Genomic DNA, 24,271 nt, shown 5'->3' with positions numbered 1-24,271 from the left:
TCTGCAGAAAAGGAAAGGGGGAAAGAAAACAAAAGGGTAGGGTGAGCCACGTGCTTGGATCGACAAAACTGAATTTTAGGGCTGCAAAGCATAATGTATAATATTGGGTTGAAAATTTGGAGTAGATTTGGGCTGGGTTTTTGGACTAAATGGGTTGCAACATTTTGGTTTGGTTTTAGAGGGTTTGAGCCGATTTCGGTCTATTTTTAGATGGATTTTAGTGTAACAAGATGGGCTGAGATGTTGGCTTGAATTATGAGCCTTTTCCTTCTTCTTTTAGATCATATTTTGGCTTCTAACTTGATAACTAATACAATATATATTATGATATAATGACAAACTAAAAATTTACATAGTAAAATATCGCTAATATAAAATATGTATACAAAAATATTGACTTATAATTAATTTAATAAATAGGAAACTAGAAATAAGATGACAACGATTGATTATTTAAGAAAAGAGGTGTAAAAGTAATATTAGTAATTTTGATAATAAAACTAATAATTTTAGAAGATATATAGTCGTAGTAGTAAAAATAGTTGTGAAAAAGGATTATTTTATACGTTATTAAATTAGAAGCTTGAAAACAATAAATTAGAAGAAGGGAGGGTCAAAATTGAGTATCAACAATTAGTATGTCATCAATGAAGACGATAACAAACATATCTAAATAAGGTTTGAAGACTCTATTCATAAGGTACATGAATGCTACTGGTGCATTAGTCAAACCAAAGTACATGACCAAAAACTCATAATGACCATAACGGGTCCTGAATATTGTCTTTGGAATATCACATTCCCTTACTTTCAATTACTCCTTCAACTCCTTTAACTATGTTGGTGCCATTCTATATGGCGGAATAGATATAGGATGAGTATTTGGAAGAAGGTCTATACTGAAGTCTACCTCTCTCAGGAGGGACTCCGGGTAGATCATCTGGAAATACTTCTGGAAACTGTCTTACTACTGAATCAAACTGAATAGGAGGTATCTCAATACTAGAGTCATTAACGCAGACTAAGTCATTACCTCAGCTAGGTGACTATTAAGCGTGACTGGATTCAAGGGTGAGCAATTCTTTCAGGCTGTCATGGATCTTTCTTGTTTAAGTCCACCCTTTTTGGACTTAGACTATTTGTTTAAGGTGTTTTATTTAGCTTCGGGGTTGTACCCCTTGTTCTTAAACTTGTCGTTAGTAGAGTTTTGGTACAATGACTTTCAGGTTCTAGGCGTTATTTTCTCAATGTTAGTTTGGTTGTTAGACTTTTGTTGGAGTTTATGGGAACTCCCTATCTTTTCCTTAGCATTTAAACTTGTTTTCGTATCTTTAAATGCCTAGTTTTTGGTTAAGTTGTTTAGTCTAGGTTGTAGTTGTAGCGACCCTAAAAATTGATAGGTGAAACTAGAGCCTAACGTATGAATCTTAAAAGTTTTAGCATAAATTGAAGTTATGAAATTTTCCAAAAAATTTGACCAAGTATAAGTTCAAGAGAGGGTTCAAGAAAGGCGAAAGGCATCACTGCCCTTAGAAGCTCCCTTGGTTATTTGGTAAGTCCATGTGGGCAAGGGGCGTTTTCGTAAATATTATTTTTTAGTTAAATTAAGAAGTGGGTATATTTTATATTATTTATAATATACAATATAAAGTATTAAAACATTTAAAAAGGTATTTTTTTTGTAATTCATTCTTCAAAAATATAAATTCCAAAGTCTTCCTCTCTCTATATTTCTCTCTAACTCAAAGAAGAAGAAGTGGGAGCTAGGGTTGAGGATTTCATGGTGTTTCTTCTTCAATTTTCGTGGGATTCATGATGATTAAGGTATGGGGATCCTTTATCCTTGATTCCTCTTCCATTCAAGGAGCCAAATCAAAGTGTTTTGAAAGTTCTTCAAAAACTCAATAAAGTCCTAATTTCGGTTCTAGCATGGGTTCTTGCATTAAATGATTTTTAATGATGATTTATATTATTATTGATGTTTATTAATGATTTTAAGAAAGAAAAGTCCATGAACCCATGTCTTTCCAAGTTTCCTAATTTGGCTTATGAAGTGGATTGAATGTTTATGATTGAATGATGATGGAAATATGCTTAGGTTGAGTTGAGTAGTTGATTTCTATTATTATCTATGTTTATCTATTGAGAATTATCGAAGAATTGAGGAATGGTGATTGTGGATTTGGAAAAGGGTAAGTTGACCTAACTTCATTATTAATGTAGAATTGATATAGAATTGTGATAGATTGATGTGTGATCCACTTATGACGGAGGTGTCTACTTATTGAATGTATTATGATTATGGCCTTGAAGGCATTATATGAGGATTTGAAGTGTTGACATGATATCATTTATGTGAATGTGATGTAAATGATTTGAATGAGAATATAATGAAGTAAAGGTAATCATGTTGTGAATATAAATGTGTTCCTGTAATCCCAAGGTGATCTTGAATAAAGTATTATTGTATTGTGATTAAAAGTATGTTCTCTCTTAACACTTATGAATGAAGATGATGGAATGTTAAGTCCCTTATATTGTTGAATGTCATCTCTTGACTTGGTAGACTTAGGTGCTCTTCTTGATAAATGAAAAGCTATGTTGAATATAAATCGATAGGCTATGGCATTCCTTTCATATGTAAGTGACGAAATCTGTTTCTGAGCTGGGTGGTGTTAGGTAATTTACGCATATCTTATTCTCTAGAACTTTGTTTACAATGAATAAATATGATTTGGAAAGCTAACTCATATACCTACAACTTTTATGTTTATGTAAAACGCTAATTTAATTGTTATGGATACGAAATATGGGACACAACATAGGGCAAGTTCTGCCCAGATTTCAAAGATTGAAATCCTGTATGATCAGTTGTAGTGTTTTGAATATATCTTTTTGTACAAAATATATTTTGCGGTGATTCTTGTTTGTTTGCAACCTTTAGAGATGTACTTATATCTTTCATGAAGGTTATAAAGTTTAGTTTTGTTGTTTTTCTTTTCAAATCTAGGTTGCGACTTGAGGTACCAAGCTGGACAGATTCATTGTTTTGGGAGCATAGTTGTATTTGTACATGCTAGGCTTACTTGTGATGATGATCCTATTGTACGTCAACATTACTGAGCTAATAGAAGTTAAAGAAGTTATGTAATTGTATTTTTAAGGTTGTATATACTTGTGAACAAGTTGAGGACCTTAAAACGTTGGTTGGTCTACGGTCTGAACTCGCAAAGTTGTGTTGGACTGTTTCTTTGCTAAAGCACTGAGGTTGTGTATAAACTTGTATTTGCACTCTTTTAACTGCGGGAATATTTGAAAGTTGATCTTGGTACCTTGGCTACCTCTTGTCACTTTGCATTGTCATGTTGGTATCCTTTAAGACGTTAAAGACGCTCATGTAACTTGCCTACTTGTACAGACTGTTTGATCACTTGGCACTCTTGTTGGGACCTTGTCCTTCTTGTGGCTGTGACTTTGTCACTCTTGGCATGCCTCTTGATTCAGATCATTTGCCATCTTGACTCTGGATTTTTAGTCCGTCTTATGAATGGAAGTTGTCTATTTTAAGTACGAATTAGAAAGCCATTTTTAATATGGTTCTTGGGTCTCTTGATTATTGGGCTTTGACCCTTCTTGATACAGGGCGTCGGCCTTTCTTGATACTTGTTTGTGCTTGGTGTGACGACATGATGTATATATTGGGCGAGCCTTGTTATTGAATCTCTTGGAAATTGGTGTTATGAGCATTCTTGACACATGGATCTTTAAATGCAGAACTTGATGCCCTTAATGTGAACTCTAGTTACTTGATATGTTCTACACCGTGTAGGTAGTAGTATGGGATGCTATCTACACATGGCACGAGTAGCCTTTGAAGNCTTGTTTGTGCTTGGTGTGACGACATGATGTATATATTGGGCGAGCCTTGTTATTGAATCTCTTGGAAATTGGTGTTATGAGCATTCTTGACACCTGGATCTTTAAATGCAGAACTTGATGCCCTTAATGTGAACTCTAGTTACTTGATAGGTTCTACACCGTGTAGGTAGTAGTATGGGATGCTATCTACACATGGCACGAGTAGCCTTTGAAGGTGCTAAAGTGAGTTCTCTAAGTCTATATGACTAAAGTGTGAAGTCCCCTAAATGCATGAATGTGTCCTAAACGACTTTAGAGAAGAATGTTGACTTATTATCTAAATGATTTGTTGAATGAATAACTTATGTTAATGAAGTGAGTTACTTAGTATGTTACCTGGAAGCATGATGGTTCTTGTCTATAGTAGCCTTGAGGAACACTTAGGTGTGTATGAAGAGGTTGTATGGGCGGCCATTTCATGTCTCACTCAAGTGTGTCTTAGGGTAACTTTAGATAAAGGTCCTTGGATAATGAAATGAGTTACGTGGTGAAAATTTTGAGTATGTCTATAATGTGGTTAATGTCTTATATGTTGGTTATGTTCTATAATTTGTCAATGTTCGTGAAGTTTTACTAAAATGGCATAAGGCATAACTTGCAACCAAATGTCCTTTTTAGCATGTTTTTGCATGGTTTCCATACTTAGTACTTAATTGTGCTAACCCCTTTCTTTCCCTTTTGACTAAAGTGTAGGGATTTGGAGATGTTGATATTCCATGGTTGATGGATAGGTTTCTAAAACGTTTGAAGATGAAGACTTGGTGAGTCCTCATAGATTCGAGGACAATAACCAACATGTTCCTCTATGTCTTGTAGTTTTCTTATAGTTTTGAGTGGGCTTAGTCCCAATGTTGTATTCAAGTAGTAGATGGTTTTGAGACATCTTGGATAAAGTCTAGAAAGTCTTCTGCTTGCTATTTAATGAAAGTATCTTCGTGTGTGAAGAAAGTTTTAAATTCTCCTCTATTTTTTTTGAATCGTATGCAATGAATGATCCATGAGGCTTGTATTTGACCTCTTTGAGGTCGAATACGCCGGTTACGACTAGGGGGTGCTCTCGGGTCGTGACAGTAGTAATGGTTCTCCCACCGGAGGGTTAGTGTGAGTGCCAATCACGACGATCTGGGTCGTGACAGGAACATAATATTTTTTTCTAATAAGAATCACGAATCCCGTCCCACTAGAACTACTCTATTACTAGAAGTAAATATGGTAAAAGCACACAACCAATTTAAAATAAGACAAAATAATCAGAGACATGATAATGTGTGCGGGTGTGACAAGGGTAAAATATGATATAATAATTGTCGAGGTGGTGTTCATAACAAAAGGGAGAACAATATGGGTTCTCAATATAATCCTTGAAGAGGCAAATGCATTGCCATTGTTGTGGCCTGAAAGGTCATTGAAAAAATGAATGTCGGGGGCACCTGAGCATTATATCAGGTTGTATCAAAATTCCTATAAAAGGAAAGAAAATAAAGGTCGTGTCTTTTCTGCCCCTATAGATGCGACTCTTAAAAATGATGTTCATGTAAGGCCTTTTCAGAAATATGATGAGTATGTTGAGGCAAATTTGAAATTGAAAGATAATATTTTTGATGGCCTCGATGATATTGCTAATCTAAAAGCTAAGGACTTCTTTGAGGATCGAAACTGAAGATTGATGTAACACCTCAGAAATTGGATATTCAAATTGGAAAGGAAAGATTTCATTTTTTGACTATTGCCTCAGTTCTACGAGACGCATCTATGGTTCGTAGAAGGCTCTAAGGGTCGTAGATGGCACTCGTAGAAGTTGAGTTGAGTTTTGAGAAAATTCATGTTTCTAAAGTTGGGTCTATGATTGTTTAGTACGACTTGTAAGATGGTCTACGGATCGTAGGAACTGACCGTAGAGTTGATTCAGATTTAGTGAAATTTTGGACTCAAAGTTGAGAACTACGGATGGGGTTTATGGACGGTAGAAAGATCGACAGTATGTTAAAAAGGTTTTGTGGAAAGTGGGTTAAATATTGGGTTCCAATACTTGATTCTACAGTTGACCAATAGGGTCTGTAGGTCCCAAACTAGAGACCTGTTTCAACAATTTTAATTAAGAGTGTTTTGGGTTTTTTTACCTACCTAACCCCTAAAATATATTGTTTTGACCCTATAACTATCTTTAAACCGAATTAACCCTTCAAATTAAACTCATTCTATCACATTCACTCAAATCCCCAAATTCCCTCCAAGTTCATCCCCTTCGATTCTCTCTCAAGCTCCAAGGTAAAAGCTATGGTCTCAAGCTTCACGATCTTATATTTCTCTTTCTTTGAAAGGATTTGATGCCAAGGTATGCGATAATTCACTAATGGATCCCTTTCATCCATTGGGTCCCAAAAGAACTCCAATCTCTAATGTAATTTCACTCAATTGAGTTAGAGTTGTATGTCAATCTTCATGGGTCCTTTTGATTATGATTCAATTGATGTTATCCTATCTGCATGATTTAACCTAATTACATTATTTATAATTGATTTCATATAGACGCATGCTTTATATTTTGATTTTCACCTATGAACTATGAACTATGATCATGAATTGATAAAAGATTTTATGTATATTTAATGAAAGAATTAAGTTATGATTTAAGGATGTTTTTAATTTAAGTATCAAAGATTTGTGAAATATTTTCTCACAATTTGAAAGGAAATCATGATTTTAGAAGCTTAGGAAGATAAGTGTCTATATGAACTACTTTAAGAAATCATGGTTTCAAAAGGAGCTACTCTTATACTACCTTATAATTTGGATTAGTACTTTAATTATTTCCCTTCCTAATGTTATGCTTTGATAATTTAATTAATCTATTTCGTTGGAATTATACTTAGCACCGGGAGAACTTTGAGGTGGAGGCTCAAATAGGATAGTCTCTAGTAGAAATCTCTAGTTCCAAACCTACTTGCCCCCATAGGATTGTCTTAACTGACTTAGCTAGTAAATCTACATAGCTTTAATGATATGATATGGAGTTCTACCTTGACAAGTAGACTCTCCATTTTCGGTGTGAGAGTTACATCGAATTTCATATTATAGCTCACGTGGTCTATTATCGGTTTAAGCTAATATTCCACAAAAAGAACTATGATTTTTCCTCAAAGCTTTCATTATGTCCTTTCATTTATGCTTGACCTCATTTCATGTTTCTAATGACTTTGTTTTCTAAGTTTTAAATGTTTTACTTGATCGTGCATTACGTGTTTTAAGCATACTATGATATCATGTCTACGTTTATACATATTTCCTCATATTTAGTACATTTCATGTACCAATGCATATGTCACGACTTGAGTCTACACCCTAGACGTGGCCAGCACTTGAGAAACATTGTTGGTCCCAAAGCGAATCATCATTCTGTCTGACTATAAGTGGAAGACTAGTATTAAATTGAAAGAAACGTTTATTGAATCTCAAACTGAACTGAATATACTAAGTATTAAACATAAGTTTTAAATAAAATATCTGAAAGTTGAAAGACTCCAAAATTGTCTATCTATGAAGCCTTTACTTTTTATAGACGAGTCTTGGGACAAGACCCGCGACTACTCAAAACAATTAATTAGAAAATAAATGTGAAGTCCCCGAAATGCAAGGAATCTCACCCAAGCTATTTAAAGCGCAAAGTGATCTCAACGAAATGTCTGTTGATGATCCTAAGAATCTGTATCTACATCATTAAAAGATGCAGGTCAAATGACAACAGTACACTGAATGTACGAGTATGTAATATAGCTGAATAGCAAATAACTGAATAAAAAGACTGCAATAGATATAGATAAATACTCAACTGAATGTAAAGAAATAAATGAGTGAAATCATTAAAAATTTACAAAATACTTACTCATCTATGAACTCAACATGTTAAGTGATATAATAACAATATACTTTTAACTATATTTGGGAGATTCTCTAACCGACATCGTCTCACCCACGCTACTAGAACTGCCCTATATCGTGTCGGGATATAGGACTCCTCAACTAAGTGGATCCACTAAGCAGTAAGGATTCATCTAAAAAGTATGATCATGTACCCATGTTGGCAAGACATGGTTTATGAGGATTTTGAGTTGTCTGAACTCATCCCCATATCGGTGCTCAATACTACTCCATATATATATATATATCAAATGTATAAAACATACTCTTTCTCTAGTTTGAGATATTGCTCAAACTATCCTTTTAAAAGAGGTAACTGCTCTGAAATATCTTTGAACTCATTGGTCATTTAAAAAATAATGTTTCTCTTTGCTCAAAGTAAAAATACTTTCTTTGGGTTGAGATAATCAATCAAAAGGGCATTTTTAAGAGGTAACGACTCTGTACTCAATCTTTTTAAAAACTCTTTTACTTTTCTCAAAATAACATTCTCTTTCTTCATGTAAAAATGAAACATTTGAGTTACTTCCCTTATACTCTTGCTAAAATCTTGGTTAAAATTTTTCTCAAACTTTTTTTTACTTTCTCAAAAACTTAGGTTAAGACAAAAATATTGCATTTAAAAAATTCTCAAAGTTTATAACTCAAGATAGGGTTCATGCTGAAATATAGTTATGAACGAATCAACTCATGGATCTCAATAACAATATAGAAAACTCAATACTCAGAACTCAAGAACTTAGAATTCAACGATACTACTCATCTCAAAAATACTCAATTCTTAGGGTTCATGCTGAAATATAGATATGAACAAATCAACCCAAGAAATTATAATGCATAACATATAGAAATTCAATAATTAGGAATAGAATTTCAAAAACCATGGACATATTCATTAAAGGATAAAGCCCATCATATTTATTATCAATAAGATCTTATTGCAAATGAATATTAAAATACAAAGAAAGACAAATTACCCTCCAAAATAAAAGCAAGAAGTTAAATTTATCTCAATCAAATATTGAAATAAATTGTAGAAAGGTTTCTTCTTTAACGAAGACGTTTGGACTTTTAAAGGTTAATCAAATTAAATGAAAATCTGAAGGAAAAGAAATTAAAAGTTACAACTTACAATGCAATGTTATTGAGAAATTTGTCAAATAAAAAAAGGTTAGGAGTTAAGTAGCACTACTAACTAGGGGTGTACATCAACCGGTTCGATTTTATGCATTATCAATTTGATTTATCGATTTTCAATTTTGAAATACACTAAATCAATAACAAATTAATAAGATTTTTGTTTATCAATTTTTCGTCGTTAGCGGTTCAGTTTCCGATTCACCAAATAAAAAAATGCTTATAAAAGGAATAGAGGACATACTTTGGTGAATTGAAAGTTTAAAATAAGTCCAAAATCACCAACTCATCATCAATCAAGTCAAAATACAAATGAAATGCTTGTTGGGAGCGGTGACAGCAATGGGATGAGCACTACGAGACTGAGTGGATGAGATAGTGAGAGTGACTCCACTGTCCGTTGTCCCATTCAGGAAGGCTACCAGTTGATAAACAACCTTAGTAGTCATAGGTAGAAGGCCTGCATCCTCAGCTTGTTCAACTATCTCAAGTTCAACACCCTGTTTGAACTCTACCTCCACAGGAACATGGGGTAGGGGAGGGATTGTCGGCCTCGGCCCAGCCGCTGCCTGAGCTTCACCTTAGAAGATGGTGTTGTTTTCCCCCTACCCCTACCCCTTCCTCTAACTCTGCCTCTTCCTTTCCCTTGCACTACCGGTTCTGCAGTTGGAGCTAGTACAAACTCTATGTTTCTTATAGATGAGCTCTCTGCGAACAAAGAATGGAGGAAGTGAGATACTAATTTGAATCATCAGATACCAACTAAAATTATGTTATAGCACTATGGAATGAAAGAAGAGAAATTTCCTAAAGTATTTTAACGTCCTGAGGAAAAGTACAAATATCTCTGTACCATTCCTCATAACTCTACTAGACCTATTTTGATACGACGAGATCAATGAATCTAGGGCTCTGATACCAATATTTTCATGACCCAACCCATCGTGAGAGGCACCCACACTAACCCTTGGTTGAAGAATCAACAAACTATTAACACACATTCTATTAAATAATCAAAAGCAAAATAGTTTTCAATATTTTTTTAAAAAAAAATTCATAAAACAAAACGAAGTCATAAAACTATTGTAGAATATCCTTGAGAATCTAAAAGTTGTGCACCATAACACATAAGTAGTCTAGAAAAGTAGGGATGCAACCCCGAAACAATCATAGTCTAAGTGCTAAAAATTAACTAGCGAGAGAAAGGAATAACCCATAGAAGCCCGAGAGTAGAAGCTCACCCTTGGGTTCAGGAAATACTAGCATCATAGTTGAGGGTGCGAAGTAGCCGCTAAAATATGCCCTGTACTCAACAAAAAAATAGCAAGTACATGAACAATAAAAAAAATCTACATTGTTCTGGTCGGATCATCAGCTAATTCCATTTATACGAAATATGAACATGCACCACAACTTAGTAAAACAGATAACATCAAGTATAACCACAATCATGACACAACCCAGATTCCAGTCCTCACCCTGAATTTACATTCTCAATTAACATGAACACCGACATCACAACAAGTCAACCCGGCTCTTTCATGGAACCCACATGCAAATAGTCAATGTACCAAACGTGGTACTAGAGTCAACTATTAGTAATTTGTATCAGCATGGTACCCTAGCCAATGATATGGATATCCTTGTACCAAACATGGTGCCTGAGCCAATCGTTAGTATGTATCAGACGTGGTACTCGAGTTAACCATGAGATATCATGTACTAACCATGGTACACAAACGAACCATCAATTATAATCACTATCACCGTCACTATGAATAACAATCACCCTTGTACTCACAAGTAAATACATACATTACATGCAATTGACAATAGTTAACAATTCAGTTTACTTTTATTCCATTTCTCTAACCATACATTATACGTACATGGAATACTAACGAAGCAGTTAACAAGCACATATAATATAAACTATAAACAAACAATCATTACCTACTTTGAATCAATCCCGAAATGCACTAAAGAAATTGAAATATCCCCTTGTTATGATACATAACTTGTTATTGGTCTACAAATAATCAATATAATACAAAATAAGATCCAAATGACATAAAACACTCGAATTATACTTAAATTCCAACCCAAACCAATTCCGTGATAATTATACTTTAAATCCGAGTTTTTCCACCATTATACCAACTCAAATCCTTCCCTAAGGTAACCACCACAGGTTTCAAAGCCCAAGAATCAAATAACCAAGTTAAGGGAGTAATTAACTTACCTTCACCAATGATAATGATGAAATACTAAGGAAATTTACCTTAGGTCACCCCGCTCTTCACCAAAATGAAATTTCCAATAAATGGGCGGTTCTGGGAATTTTCTACATTAATGTGACTAACCCCGCTATAGCAGTCCAATCCCATTATAGTGGATGTGTTGTAGCAGGACATGCCACTATAGTGAGAATTAATTCCACTGCTACAGCGGTGTGTCAGCCTCTATAGTGACTTGCACAAGATAGAAATTTGAAAATCTCCTAAAAAGATCTCATTTCACAACACTAACTTTGACATTCTAAACTAAACCCTTCACACCAAGTTTGATATCTTACCCAAATTCACTTCTGAAAAGTCATATGGACTCCTTAAATGTCTGAGACATAGGAACATTAAACTTTGCTTAGATGTTTCACCCAATCCTTACCTTGTACTATCCTAGACCTCATTACACTCAGATTTTATCCAAGCCTACCCTAGCCTGAAATTTTTAACTCACTATTCCAAACGTTCTCTCTCATTTTCTTTCACTAATATCTCACCCATAACGACCAATAGTATTGTGGGTCTATAGTTCAGGGGAATGGAAACATCAATGATAATATCACACACTGTATTGGTGCAGCGTGGATGAAGTGTAGACTTGCCTCTAGAGTCTTCTGTGATAAAAAAGTACCATCGAAACTCAAAGGTAAGTTTTATAGAGTGGTGGTTCGTTTGACATTGTTGTATGTAACTGAGTGTTGTCCAATCAAGAACTCTCAAGTCCAAAAGATGCATGTTATGAAGATGAGGATATTGAGGTGAATGTGTGATCATACTAGGAGAGATAAAGATTAAAAATGAGGATATTCAGGATAAGCATGCTAAGGTGGATGTATTATCATTGTCTATAATTGTTTTTAATAATCTATCCTTGTATGTTGTTTATGGTGTTTCGACTATCATATGCTTTATTGTTGTTTTGGTTTTCTTTGGTAGACGTTGTCAATGTTTTATTATTATTTGCTATGTTTCTCTTCATTGTCTCCTCCTTTATGTCAAGATTTATTGCACTTGAACTGAGAGTCTTTCAGAAATAGTCTCTCTACCTCCACGAGGTAGTGATAATGTGTGTGTGCATTCTACTCTCTCTAGACCTCATTTGTGGGATTTCACTGAGTATGTTGTTGTTACCTTTGAATTTAATTGGTAACACAAAATGTATTAATTATAAAATTCCTTCAAAATATATTTTATAATATATTTCCAAGGTATAATTAATATCAATAAATAGCTTTCTTATCTACATTCATATGATAAGGAAAAATAAAGTTCAAAGTATGAATATTAAAATATTTAACTTAAGAAAATAAAATGAATTATCATGATATATTTTTTCCTCAAAAAAATTATTTTTGTAAATTGGTCAATCCTTAGAGCTATTACACTTCGAGAAATTTCATCTTCAGAATTTTGTATTTGAAGGGCTTGCCATATGTTTAATTGATTAGACATTGCGACTGATATAAAATGGAATCTTGTAGTACATGAAATATAAGTAACAAAATTATTGGAAATGAGTCAAATGAATTTAATAACATGACTTTTTTGGACTGCCTTTGGCAAATAAGATTAATTTATTTCTCATCTTTGACTGGAGCCTTCATATATATATATATATATATACCACCTCTATTGGTCCCTCTACATTCACTTCAAAACTGAAAACCTCTATTGCTCCGTAGCCTAAAAAATATACAATGAATTCCCAAAGGAGCTCCACCACCAATGTTGCGCTCCAAACGATAATTTCTTCGGCATCTCTGCTATTCATGGTAACATCTTAGTTAATTCATATTTATATGTAGATTTTTTTTCATGTTCTCCACTCCCTTTTTTTTGGTTTCGAATTTGTATTTTATCTATTTTGTTTCATTAATCAAACGAAGAGGAGCCTCGACATAGATGGTAAAAATGAGGAGATGACATGTTCAAATCATGAAAATAGCATTTTGCAGTTACGCAGGGCAATGTTGCGTAAAATAGACGCTGCCCCAATTACATAAATCTACTTTACTGTGTAACATTAATACTAGAGAAAAAGGGTAAATATACCCCTAAACTTTTTGATTTAGAGTAGATATCCCTCATTAAAAAAAATGGTGCATATAAACCCCTGTTGTCGAATAAATGGTACATATATATATATCTTTTTGTTAATAAACCTACATTTTGCAAATTTTAAAAAATTGGTTTTTAATTTTCAAATTAACAAATGAATTTAAAAAATTTGTCACCCATTGTTTTACACATCCATATCTGATCCAAATGAAAAAGAACCCAATACATGTTCTACTTAGTCATAAAAGGGGTTTGGATTAAATCTGAATAAAATACGAATTGAATTTTTTTTAACGAGGATTTGCATGATGACATATATGCATCACTTTTTAAACGAGGATGTTTTTGTTCTAAATTTCAAAATTGAAGAATATATTTGTGTCTTTTTTTCCATACAACTATATACACTAGAGACATTTTTTTTCTCGTTTGTTTCTGTTGATGTTTTGCTTCTCTAAACAAATGTTTTTTTTTCTCAGAGTGTGTATCTGTCGTTGTTTTTAGACCATATTGGAGAAGAGACAAGGTAAAAATAGAATTTTTATTTTCTCTATTTAATTTAGTATCTGATACAAGTACATATTTTCATATCTAATACATTGTTGTAGGTTATTTTTTCCTGAGCTTAAAAGATCTATGGAGATGGTTCAAGAATTAAAGCATGGTGTTAGTGAAGATTTCTTCTTTTATGAATATATGTCTAGTAGTGATGAGAGTTCTGACAGTGATGGGTATGATACCATTACACATGGAGGAACGAGTAATGATGATGACGGATCTTCTAATAACGATGTAGAGAATAACAATAATAACAATGAACGTGATGATAATGATGATAATAATAATCATAACAACAATAAGAATGAAAAAAATAATGATGATGATAAGGATGAGGTTGACGATGATGATCAGGATGAGGATGAGGATGAGGACGAGGATGCGGACGATCAAGATTGTGATGACAATGACCATGAAGAAGATCAAGAACCAAAAAATAAGAAGCAGAAGTTGGAGAAGGAAAAGGAGATAGAGGGGGAGAAGGTGGATGAGGATGATAAGGGAAAGCAAACATAAAAGGAAAAGGGATAGGATAAGTGTGAAATGAAAATTTATGCTTGATTTAATAAATAAGACTTGTTTCATAGTGCATATTATTGTGTTTTGAAAGATAGTTATTTTGTACTTTTAAGGGGTTGTTTGGTTGGGAACAAATATCTTAGGATAACTTATTTCATCACTATGATATAAATTGTGGGATAAATTATCCCAAAAATGACAACCAAATTAAACAAGATACAAAAACTTTATTCCATCACTATTTTCTTATCCCATCACTATTTATTTCTATCCCTCTCACTTTTCCGGTACAAATCTTATGGTAGACTCCAGGCGGATATAGCACCATATTACTAGTTTCTAAACACATGACATCATCTCACACTTATCTATGTTCACATCTTTAAATCGCTCAAACTTAAATAGTTATTGTGTTCTATAATACAACAAATAAAATAAATAAAGATAAATAGATTCATCACGGATTATTTACAATAACTTCTCATACATGAAAAATGTGTTAATTTTATCTCATTATTTTTGCCAACCGAAGTATTTGGAAAACCATAAGTCTTTATTTTAAAAACTATAGTAAATGATAACACGTGATTAAGAGTCACGATTGATGCAAGAATATATCTTATGTCCACTAAGGGGTTGTTTGGTTTGAAAACAAGTGATGTTGGAATTAGTTGTGTTGGATAAGCTATGTTGGGATTAGTTATGCTAGGATAAGTTATGTTGGGATATGTTATGCTAGGATTAGTTATCCTGTGAGTATTTCTTATTGATTGTTTGATTAGTTGTATTCAAAATAATGTACATTGCATAATTTCTAAGAATAAGTTATTTATTTACAAAAATACCCTCCACCTTATCTAGTTTGTTATAATTTCTTTGTAAACTTTCGTTATTCATTCTTAAAAATAAAACTTTCATTTTATATCACTTAAATATTTTTGTGTGTGCATTCTCATGATTGTACCATGTGTGTTTTAAAATAAAACTTTCATTTTATTTAGCTTAAAAATAAAAAAATTCATCTTACATTGGTTAAAGTAAAAGAATATATATTATTTATGTCACTTAATTTAAGCACATATCACTCTTAAATTGTAAAATATTAAAGTTACCTTCATTTTAATTTTTATATATATAATATAAAATTTCAAGTGACTAGAAGAATATTTAATTATAAATATGTAATTCATTAGTAGAGAAATCAAAATATAAATAAGCATAAGAATTACTCAAATAAATTCAACGTATGATATATTCATAAATAAAAATTATATTTATATAATGTAATTTTTTAATAAAAAATACGAAGAATCGTCATAAAAATAAGGAGTTGTGAAGGTTGTGTATGTTATTATATACTTAAAAGTAATGTGAATATACATGAATGTGAAAATGATGTATAAAAAGGGTTAAAGGGATACTTTAGTCATTTTACCTTTTTTATCTCGGGATAAGTTCTCCAGGTATTACTATTCCACCAAAAGGTAGAGATAACTTATCCTAATTCTAACTATTAATCTTGAAATAAGTTATTCCAGATTTTGTAACCAAACAAAAGCTTAAAGGCTACTCAAAATTTATCTCGAGATTAGGTCTCCTTATCCATCATGCCAAATAACACCTAAATAAAAATAAAATATGAACTGTTAAGTGAAATCACCCCTTGCTGCTTGCCTAGAAAAAGAAATATTTTAGAAACAATTTTGTACTAAATGAACTAGAAATGTTAAAGTTGTAAGATAATCAAGATTTTTCTTATTGAACTATCAGTTCTATGATAATTTGAGTTTTTTTAACGAACTAATCTACAACCTAATGTAATAAATTATAATTATACCCTTTGACATATAAAGGCCTTCACTTAGGTTTAATTTTATACTTTTACTTCTCACTGTTTCAAACTATTAGTTATGTTGTAAAGTGTTCGTGTTTGCTTCTTAGCTAGATGCATTTTGCCAACTCATATGTATGGTTTATTTGATTTATTAGTTTGTTTTCTAAGTGATTTTTATTGAAGAAGAATCTTCATGGGAATTCTAATGGCTAAATTGATAATTGAACCCACACAAATTAAACAACAAAAGCAAACAATAATGTAGGGTATGGACCCGTGCCTTGCACGGGCACAAAAATCCAGTACTAACAATAAACTGTCGTTTGGTTTGAATGCAAGTTATCTTGGGATTAGTTATGTTGAAATAAGTTATATTGGGAGTAGTTTTTATTGCTTGTTTGGTTTGTCATATTCAAACTTATATCCATTGCATAATTTTTAATAATAAGTTGTTTGTTTACAAAAATACCCTCCACCTTATTTAGTTTTTTTTTTTTTTTTTACATTTTCTTTGCAAACTTTAGTTATTCATTCTCAAAAATCAAACTTTCATATTATTTAGCTTAAATATTTTTATATGTGCATTTCCATGATTGTGCCGTGTGTTTTTAAATTAAACTTTCATCTTATTTAACTTAAAAATAAAACTTCCGTCTTATTTAACTTAAAAATAAAATTTTCATCTTATTTAGCTTTAAAATTAAACTTTCATCCTATTTAGCTTAAAAATTAAACTTTCATCTTATTTAGCTTAAAAATTAAACTTTCATCTTATTTAGATTAAAAATAAAACTTTCGATCTTATTTAGCTTAAAAATAAAACTTTCATTTTAAGTTTATCAAAGTAAATGAAATTTTATTATTAAAGTTATCTACATTTTAATGGATACATAGAATATAATTTTTAAGTGAGCAATAAACTATGTAATTCAAAATATGTAATTTAGTAGTGGAGTGAATATTTTAAGAGAAATCAAAATATAAATAAACACAAAATTAGTCAAAAAAATCAACTTATAATATATTCATAAATAAAAATTGTATTTATAAAATGTAATTTTTTAATAGAAAAATATATTATGATAAAAACAATGATTAAGTAAGGTTGTGAATGTTATTATAGTTGTTTAAAATTATATTAATATACATGAATGTATAAGTGGTGTATAAAAGAGAGTTTAAGGGGGTAATTTGTTAATTTACATACTTTATCCTAGGATAAGTTATTCTGGAATTACTATTCCACCCTCAAGGAGGAATAACTTATCCCAGTACTATTTGTTAATCCTGGGATAAATTATTCCATCCTGTCTAACCAAACAACGGATTAAGAGACTAAATTTTTATCCCAGGACAACTTTCTCTTATCCATCACACCAAACGACCCCTAAGTACATAGTTATTTATATTCTACTTAGATTGATTTTTGGCTTTTGAGTTACTTTTATTATTTTAATTTAAACTAAAGTGCTTATAAACTTTTTTTTTAATTTACCCAAATACTTAAAAGAAAATGTTTAAAATCTTTTTTTTTTAAATGTATTTTTGTCCTTCCAAGCCCAGCTAACATTGGAACGCCATTAACAATATTTTTTTACCTCAGATTTGTTGAGCTCTTGTTGTCTCTTCCCAAATCCCAGGTATGTATATATGTATTCTCCTTTCATCTTTTGGTTTTACTTTCTACTCGCTGCTTGCTCTGCTTTTAGGTTTGTTTGATCTCTAGTTGTGTTTCTTCTTTTAATCGATTTTATTTCTATTCTGTGCGATTTGGAATGTATATGAGCTTCGTTTTCTTATGCAGGATATGATATATGGTTGTGTGTTTGTATTGAATTTGGTTCTTTCGGAGCTACAGGGATTTGTAATTTTGAGGGTCTAATTTTATTTTATTTTTAGGGTTGAGCCGCTCTTGTGGCTCATTTGAAATCTGTTTAATAGTCTCAACAAGACGACTGATTTCACTGTAATTTTATAAATGAACCTACTTCAGAATGAGTTGGGGTTGCGCTTGTTTGCTGATTTGTTGTCGAAATACCTATCCGTACATGTTGACTATTTGGTTAAGCACAGATAAGTGTAGTGTAGACCATGCCTTGAGACTTGAACAAACATGTTATGAAGAGGCTGAAGTAGTTTATTAATGCATTGTTTAAGTAGACTACACTGAAAGAATCTTTAACTTCAAGTTTAATTGATTAACATGTTTGAAACTGTTTTCTTTCTTATGAGTAAAACTTCCTGTTCTTCTCGATTAACTTATTTTATGTATCACGCATTTCATTTAGTTATCCAATATTATGCATTCCCTTTTTTTTTTGTTTTGTTTCCCTATTGCTATGAATGCATTAGGCCCTTGTGCTTCTATATTAGCTGAAATTCTTACTTTCCGACTTATTTTAGATCAGCAAGGCAAGCCACCAACAGTTAAGTAGTCGCTCCAATGTACATGTATGATTTTGCAAGTAGCTGGAAGAACTAGTCATTTAAGAAAAGTTTTATTTGAACTTCAAACCTAATAGAAAGATATATTTGAAACAACTGAAATGATCAATTTCGCGCTGCACTACTAGAAATGGGACAACTTTGTCCGCCATTTTGTCTTTGCCTAAATTTGGACCGGTTATGATGTATCAAATTAACCAGTTTTATCAGTTCAGTCTTTTTTCTTTTTTTTTTCTTGTGGAAAAAGGAGAGGTGGTGGTTGTTGTAGGGATGTTTTGTTACTTTATATATTGAGAGTTTGTATTAATTTTTATTTGTATAATATTGACATAAGATGAGTTTAAATGGAGTAACATGGTTAGTAAGGATTCATGTCGATAACCACAACTTATTTGCGACTGAGGTGTAGTTGTAAACAAAATTTGGCTTTGGTCACCTATGTTGTATACTTGAATGTCCCCAGGAGATCTCTGCCATCTTAATTATCATCCAGGAAGTTGCTTTGATAACTGCAAAAGATTTTCTCTTAGCATAAAATATGATAACTTGCTCTTAGAAGGAAATTTGAACTTCTAATTAATTAATTTCATCTGTCTTACAAGTCTTCTAACTCATATCCCTGTGAGATTAGTGTAGTTAGCAAGCATCATCATAGTTGATAGGTCCTGAATGAATGCCCGTGAAATGGTGGTCTTTTCAACTGCTAGATGTTACTTTAAAAGAGAGGAACTGGAGGTGCTTTAAGCACAAATACAATCACATTCAGAGAATAAAGACTATCATTTCTTTTATTTGCTTTTGGTGTAGAATGAAACTTGTTAACAAGCTGAATCTATTTTAGAGCTCCTACTCCTAGAATACCTACAGCTTTAGGCGTGGATGTACTTTTGTTTTCTCACTTTTGCCTCAATAGATCTCTAGCTTTCTTAGTGCTGCTATGAATAAAACATTCTCATTTCACCCAAAAATATAAATACAGTTGCTATTTGCCATTAAGTTTCAACTGTGGAAGCTAGATATTAGAAAATTCTTCAAATCAGTTGGTATTTTCCATTTACAGTGTTATGATAGTGTAGTAGGACACAAACCTTTGGTGCCTTAGGTATGATAAAAGTATATATTCATGTGCCAGGGCTAAGGTTGGAGGTAGCCTGTTATCCGCAAAACATGTGACATGCATATATGAGCATCTTTGACTTTGTCTAGTTATTGAACATTAAAATTATCACTGTATGAGAGATGGTAAATTAGTATAAATCTTCTGGCATGATGAAACCTGCAGCATTCGTTATATGCTAAGTTGTTATTGTGTTGTTGCTTTATTGCTCTGCTGCCTGATTATCTGTTGTATTATCTGAGAAATAGTTCCATCTATGTTATAAATTTGGCATTTAAAAGAAAAGTAATGTGAGGTTTAAGCTTAGTTTCTCGTTCGTAGCTTAACTTTGGGTGGCTATTCCTTTAGGGATTTGTAAAGGGTATCAATGGTTGTAAGCTATTCCTTTAGGGATTTGTAAAAGGTATCAATAGTTTAAGCTGCACAAATATGTAGAGTTTGCGCCTCGGTACAAACAACAACAAATACTAGTGAAATCCCATAGTGAGGCCGGGGAGTGGGGAGGGTAGCATGTACGCAAACCTTACCCCTACCTATGGGGGTTGTTCCTGGTAGGCCTGGGCATAATATGGCTAAAACCGAAAAAACCGACTGAACCGAATTTGTTTAAATTTTGATTTCGGTTTATCGGTTATTTCGGTCGATTTCGGTTTCAAATTTCAATATTTCGTTTTTTCGGTTTTTTAGCTAAAGAAAATCGGTTAACGAAAAATCGAAATTATATATATATAGATATATTCTTTACACCCTTAATTAAATTACTTCAGTCAGGATTATCATCAGACATTATATATGATAAGCCTTAAAACACCTTGCGGACATTTTATCAAAGTCCCAAGAAAACATATATATATATATAGATATATTCTTTACACCCTTAATTAAATTACTTCAGTCTTCAGCCCATGCTCTAGCCGGCCCATTACCCATAGCCCATAAATGTGGCCCAAATTCCAATCAGAATTGAAATCCCTAAACTGAGAGAGTGAAATCCCTAACTCCCATCTCTCAAATCTCGTCAGTCGTCTCTCAATCTCTCATCTCTCAGCTCGTCGTCCTTCGTCTCTTAAGTTCAGGCCAGCCCCTGCCCGCTGCTCAGTCCTCGCAGCAAGCAAGCCGCTTCTCATTGGCCACTGCTCAGTGCTCGCTCGAGAGTCACGCCTCGAAGGTCAGTGCTCATTGCGTCCCAACACTCATGTTGAATACTTGTATTGAATTAGTCAACCTCACATCATACCTTAAAATACAGACCACAAGACATTTAAAACCAGATCATATTTGAAACTTCATGGAATCTCAAATTTGTTTCTTTTTGCTGCTGTTAATGTATGATAAGTTACATACAAGCGTATGTAGTGATATTCTCAAATGCACATTTATGTACTTACTTTAAAAAGTATGTTATAAAAAAATTATAAAGACAGGGAAGTTAGAGAGAGCAAAACATGAAATTTTCAAGGAACCTAAGTAGCCCTATCATATAAAAAACAATGTCTTCCAGAGAATATACAGATCATGGTACTATTAAAGTGCTAAACTTTTCTATCCTAGTTCCTGGGACTGTTTTCAGATTCCCTTCGGTCTTCAAATCCGTATTGTCATCTCATGTTACAGCATTGAGGCCGGCCTAGCTGTTGTAATTTGTTCCACATACAAATCATTTGTCCAAGGGACTGGTAAATTAAGATGTGTTGCAGTGTTGGTACATGTATAACTTGTGAGTTCTATTGATGTAATACCAAACATAGGGATACATTATTTGCTATTGCTATGGCCTATGAAGATTCATATTCAGTTGATAGATACATATACATCCTCATCCTTTGGATGCAGTCTGTTAGTGTGTTGTACTGTTGCATTGCTGCTGTTGTTAGGTGTTACTCTTAGTGTGTAATTAGTAATGTGTTGGAAGTTAGCGTAGCTTGTTTGGTGTTATAAGTTATAACTATAATAATGCTCTTTGTTTGTTTTTGGGTTCCTTGTATCTGGACAAAAAAAGTGAGACGTACTTCAAACATAAAAAAGTGAACAAAAGTGATTGAATTTTGAAAATGTACCACTATTTATTAAATTTGGTTAAACCGAAATTGTAATAACCGAACTGAACCGAATTTATTTCAATTTGGTTTGGTTTCACATTTTTGCCAAACCGAAAAGCCGAACCGACCGAACGCCCACCCCTAGTTCCAGGTAGACCATCGGCTCAAAAGAAATGTCTCCGATGCAGGGTTGTAAGTATGATTGAAAATGGACACAAATATCTATTGTTTTTTTATTACACTATTTATAGATTCCTCAAATTGGTTCTGATGCTTTCTTTGTGCTGAAAAGGACCAAGAGCATTTTCTGGTTAAGTTGGTTCCCATAGTTTGTCTTCTGTCTCAGTGATCTTTAGTAAATAGTTTTTGAAATCATAATAGATCCAAGTCCTGCCTTAGTATAAAATGAAGGTGTACAAAGGAGGTGTGTATGGACGCAGTTATACCAAATATTCGAGTTAATATTTTCTTAAGCGGCAACAGGTAGTAGTTTTGATGGTTATTTCAGAGGGGCATCCTATGAGAGGATCTTGCATTTTCAAACTCTTGTTTTATTTCCATTCGCTATATGTTGTGGCACCCACTTACAATCATGGAATAACCTTGGAACTTTCTCTTGATAACCTGCCTAATTTCCATACATCTCATTGTAGTATGCTTGCTAAACTTGCGCGAGTAAAATTCAACTTTGTGAGAAATCTCAAAGAATTTTTTTTACGTATTTGTTTCCCGGACGAATGGCTGGAAAAGCTGTAAAATCTGTAGCAAAAGCAGTTGGGGAATATCAATATCCATGGCAAGAAAAGTTGGTAAAATACAAGGATGAGCTTTCAAAGGGAGTTTCGGGTTACTGGGAGCTTGGAGCCTGGAAACCTCTGGGGATCAGTGCTCGCCATCAAGCTCGTCTCCGCAAGGAAGTTGTTCTTGCTGGACAAGATTGGCCATATGATCCAGCGAGAAAGGAAATGAGAACAAAGCAGAAAGGGCACAAGTGTGACAGAATATCAGCAGAAAAAGGGGCAAAGACAGCTGAACTGATGCAAAAAATGCCTGAAATGTTGGCTGATTATAGGAAGAGAAAGTGGGAAAGGAAAATGAAAGCAGAAGAAGATGCTGCCAGAAAATCACTGCAAGAATAGGTTATACATGGGAATGGGATCCTTTCTTTTTCGACAACATAATGGACCAAAGATTTCCTGCTCACTTTTTGTTCTGTATTTTCAAACCGTAGCAATCGGCGTTATTTGCCTTGCTATTAGATGTGAGTTAATAACTAGTGTTTTGTTTTTCTTCATATGATCTTATTATGAAAACAAACAAAAAAGATGTTTATGGAGCATATCGAGTAGTTAGTCTAATAAGTTTAAATATTAGATTAGATGAGAAAATGAATAAGAAGAAAAAAGAGATGAAGGGCTTAGAACTTGTTTGGATTGATTATTTTAAGTTTTTTTTTTAAAGAGATAAAGTGGTTAAAACACACCTAAACTATCCTTTTTTTGAGTTTCATATCCAAATTATTGAAAGTGTGAGAAACACACCTAAATTATTACACTTTAGTTTGAAAAACACACCTCTGGTAAGCTAGTAGCTAATGAGCCTTTTTATGACAGTTCTTATGCTGACAGTTTTGAAAGTGAAAGTGAGGGGGAAAGATCTGATATTTTAAGGGCAAGAAAGAAGGACAAGAGGGTCTCATATGATCCAACATGGAAAAAAGTTGTGGCAACTAAATATGGTATTTGAAAATGTGAAAAAATTCAGAGAAGCTTTGAGCAAGTATGCAATTAAGAGAATAAGATCCACAATGATCAAAGAAGGGTCAGGGTAAAATGCATAGCTAGTGGCTGTCCTTGGATACTTTATGCAAGCAAAGATTTCAAATCTTCCAATCCTAGACATAAGTGTTATAGGACCAATACCAACACAATGTGCAGCACTAAGTTTTTGGCCAAGTACTATAAAAGTAGAATTGTTTCTCAACCTTGCATAAAGGGATGGGAAATACAAGACTTGGTCAGGACAGACATGGGATTGTATGTTGGTAAGTTTGTGTGTTTGAAGGCCAGAAAAATGGCGTTGAAAAAGATAATGGGTGATCATGTTGCTGAGTTTAGTAGAATCTATGTCAACAGAGATATGCTTCTTGAATCAAATCCAGGAAGCACTTGTGTGGTGAAAGTGACAAATTGTGATGATGGAAAAAAACTCTTTCATTCCTTTTATATTTGTTTTTCAGCTTTGAAAAAAGGATTCATTGAGGGTTGTAGAAAGTGCATTGGGTTAGATGGCTGCTTTTTGAAGGGGATATCTAAAGGCCAGCTACTTGTTGCTATAGCAAAGGATGGGAATAATCAGATGTTCCCAATAGCATGAGATGTTGTTGGAACTGAAAGTAGAGATACTTGGACTTGGTTTTTGAGAATCTTGAAATCTGATTTGG

General features: G+C 33.1%; 4 protein-coding genes across 6 annotated transcripts in view; all 4 read left to right on the top strand.

Annotated features, from left to right (window-relative positions):
- Window positions 1–22,987, top strand: part of LOC125862338 (uncharacterized) — a 533,211-nt gene extending 510,224 nt beyond the window's left edge. Inside the window, exon 5 of the mRNA XM_049542394.1 lies at window positions 22,968–22,987. The gene's annotated coding sequence lies outside the window, so the exon portion shown is untranslated. The remainder of the gene's footprint in view (window positions 1–22,967) is intronic.
- Window positions 1–24,271, top strand: part of LOC125862319 (cytochrome c1-2, heme protein, mitochondrial-like) — a 924,866-nt gene that overhangs the window by 558,357 nt on the left and 342,238 nt on the right. The window lies entirely within an intron of this gene.
- LOC125862753 (uncharacterized) lies at window positions 12,956–14,390 on the top strand. Its single transcript, XM_049542890.1, has 3 exons — window positions 12,956–13,030; window positions 13,796–13,842; window positions 13,925–14,390. Exons 1-3 carry the CDS (start codon window positions 12,956–12,958, stop codon window positions 14,388–14,390), a joined length of 588 nt encoding a protein of 195 aa, XP_049398847.1.
- On the top strand, window positions 22,529–23,034 carry LOC125862339 (uncharacterized). The gene is made up of 2 exons (XM_049542395.1): window positions 22,529–22,967; window positions 23,020–23,034. The coding sequence occupies exon 1, from the start codon at window positions 22,566–22,568 to the stop codon at window positions 22,965–22,967; it is 402 nt and encodes a 133-aa protein (XP_049398352.1). The 5' UTR covers window positions 22,529–22,565; the 3' UTR covers window positions 23,020–23,034.

Source organism: Solanum stenotomum, chromosome 4, assembly GCF_019186545.1.
Source record: "Solanum stenotomum isolate F172 chromosome 4, ASM1918654v1, whole genome shotgun sequence".
Classification (NCBI taxonomy): Eukaryota; Viridiplantae; Streptophyta; class Magnoliopsida; order Solanales; family Solanaceae; genus Solanum; species Solanum stenotomum.
Note: the sequence above shows the minus strand (reverse complement) of the source record. Positions and strands in the feature narration are given on the sequence as shown.

Coding starts and splice junctions, on each gene's coding strand:
- LOC125862339 (XM_049542395.1), top strand. CDS start 22,566: ATGGCTGGAAAAGCTGTAAAATCTGTAGCAAAAGCAGTTGGGGAATAT.
- LOC125862753 (XM_049542890.1), top strand. CDS start 12,956: ATGAATTCCCAAAGGAGCTCCACCACCAATGTTGCGCTCCAAACGATA. Junction 13,031..13,795: donor CGGCATCTCTGCTATTCATG/GTAACATCTTAG, acceptor TTTTTTTCTCAG/AGTGTGTATCTGTCGTTGTT. Junction 13,843..13,924: donor CATATTGGAGAAGAGACAAG/GTAAAAATAGAA, acceptor ACATTGTTGTAG/GTTATTTTTTCCTGAGCTTA.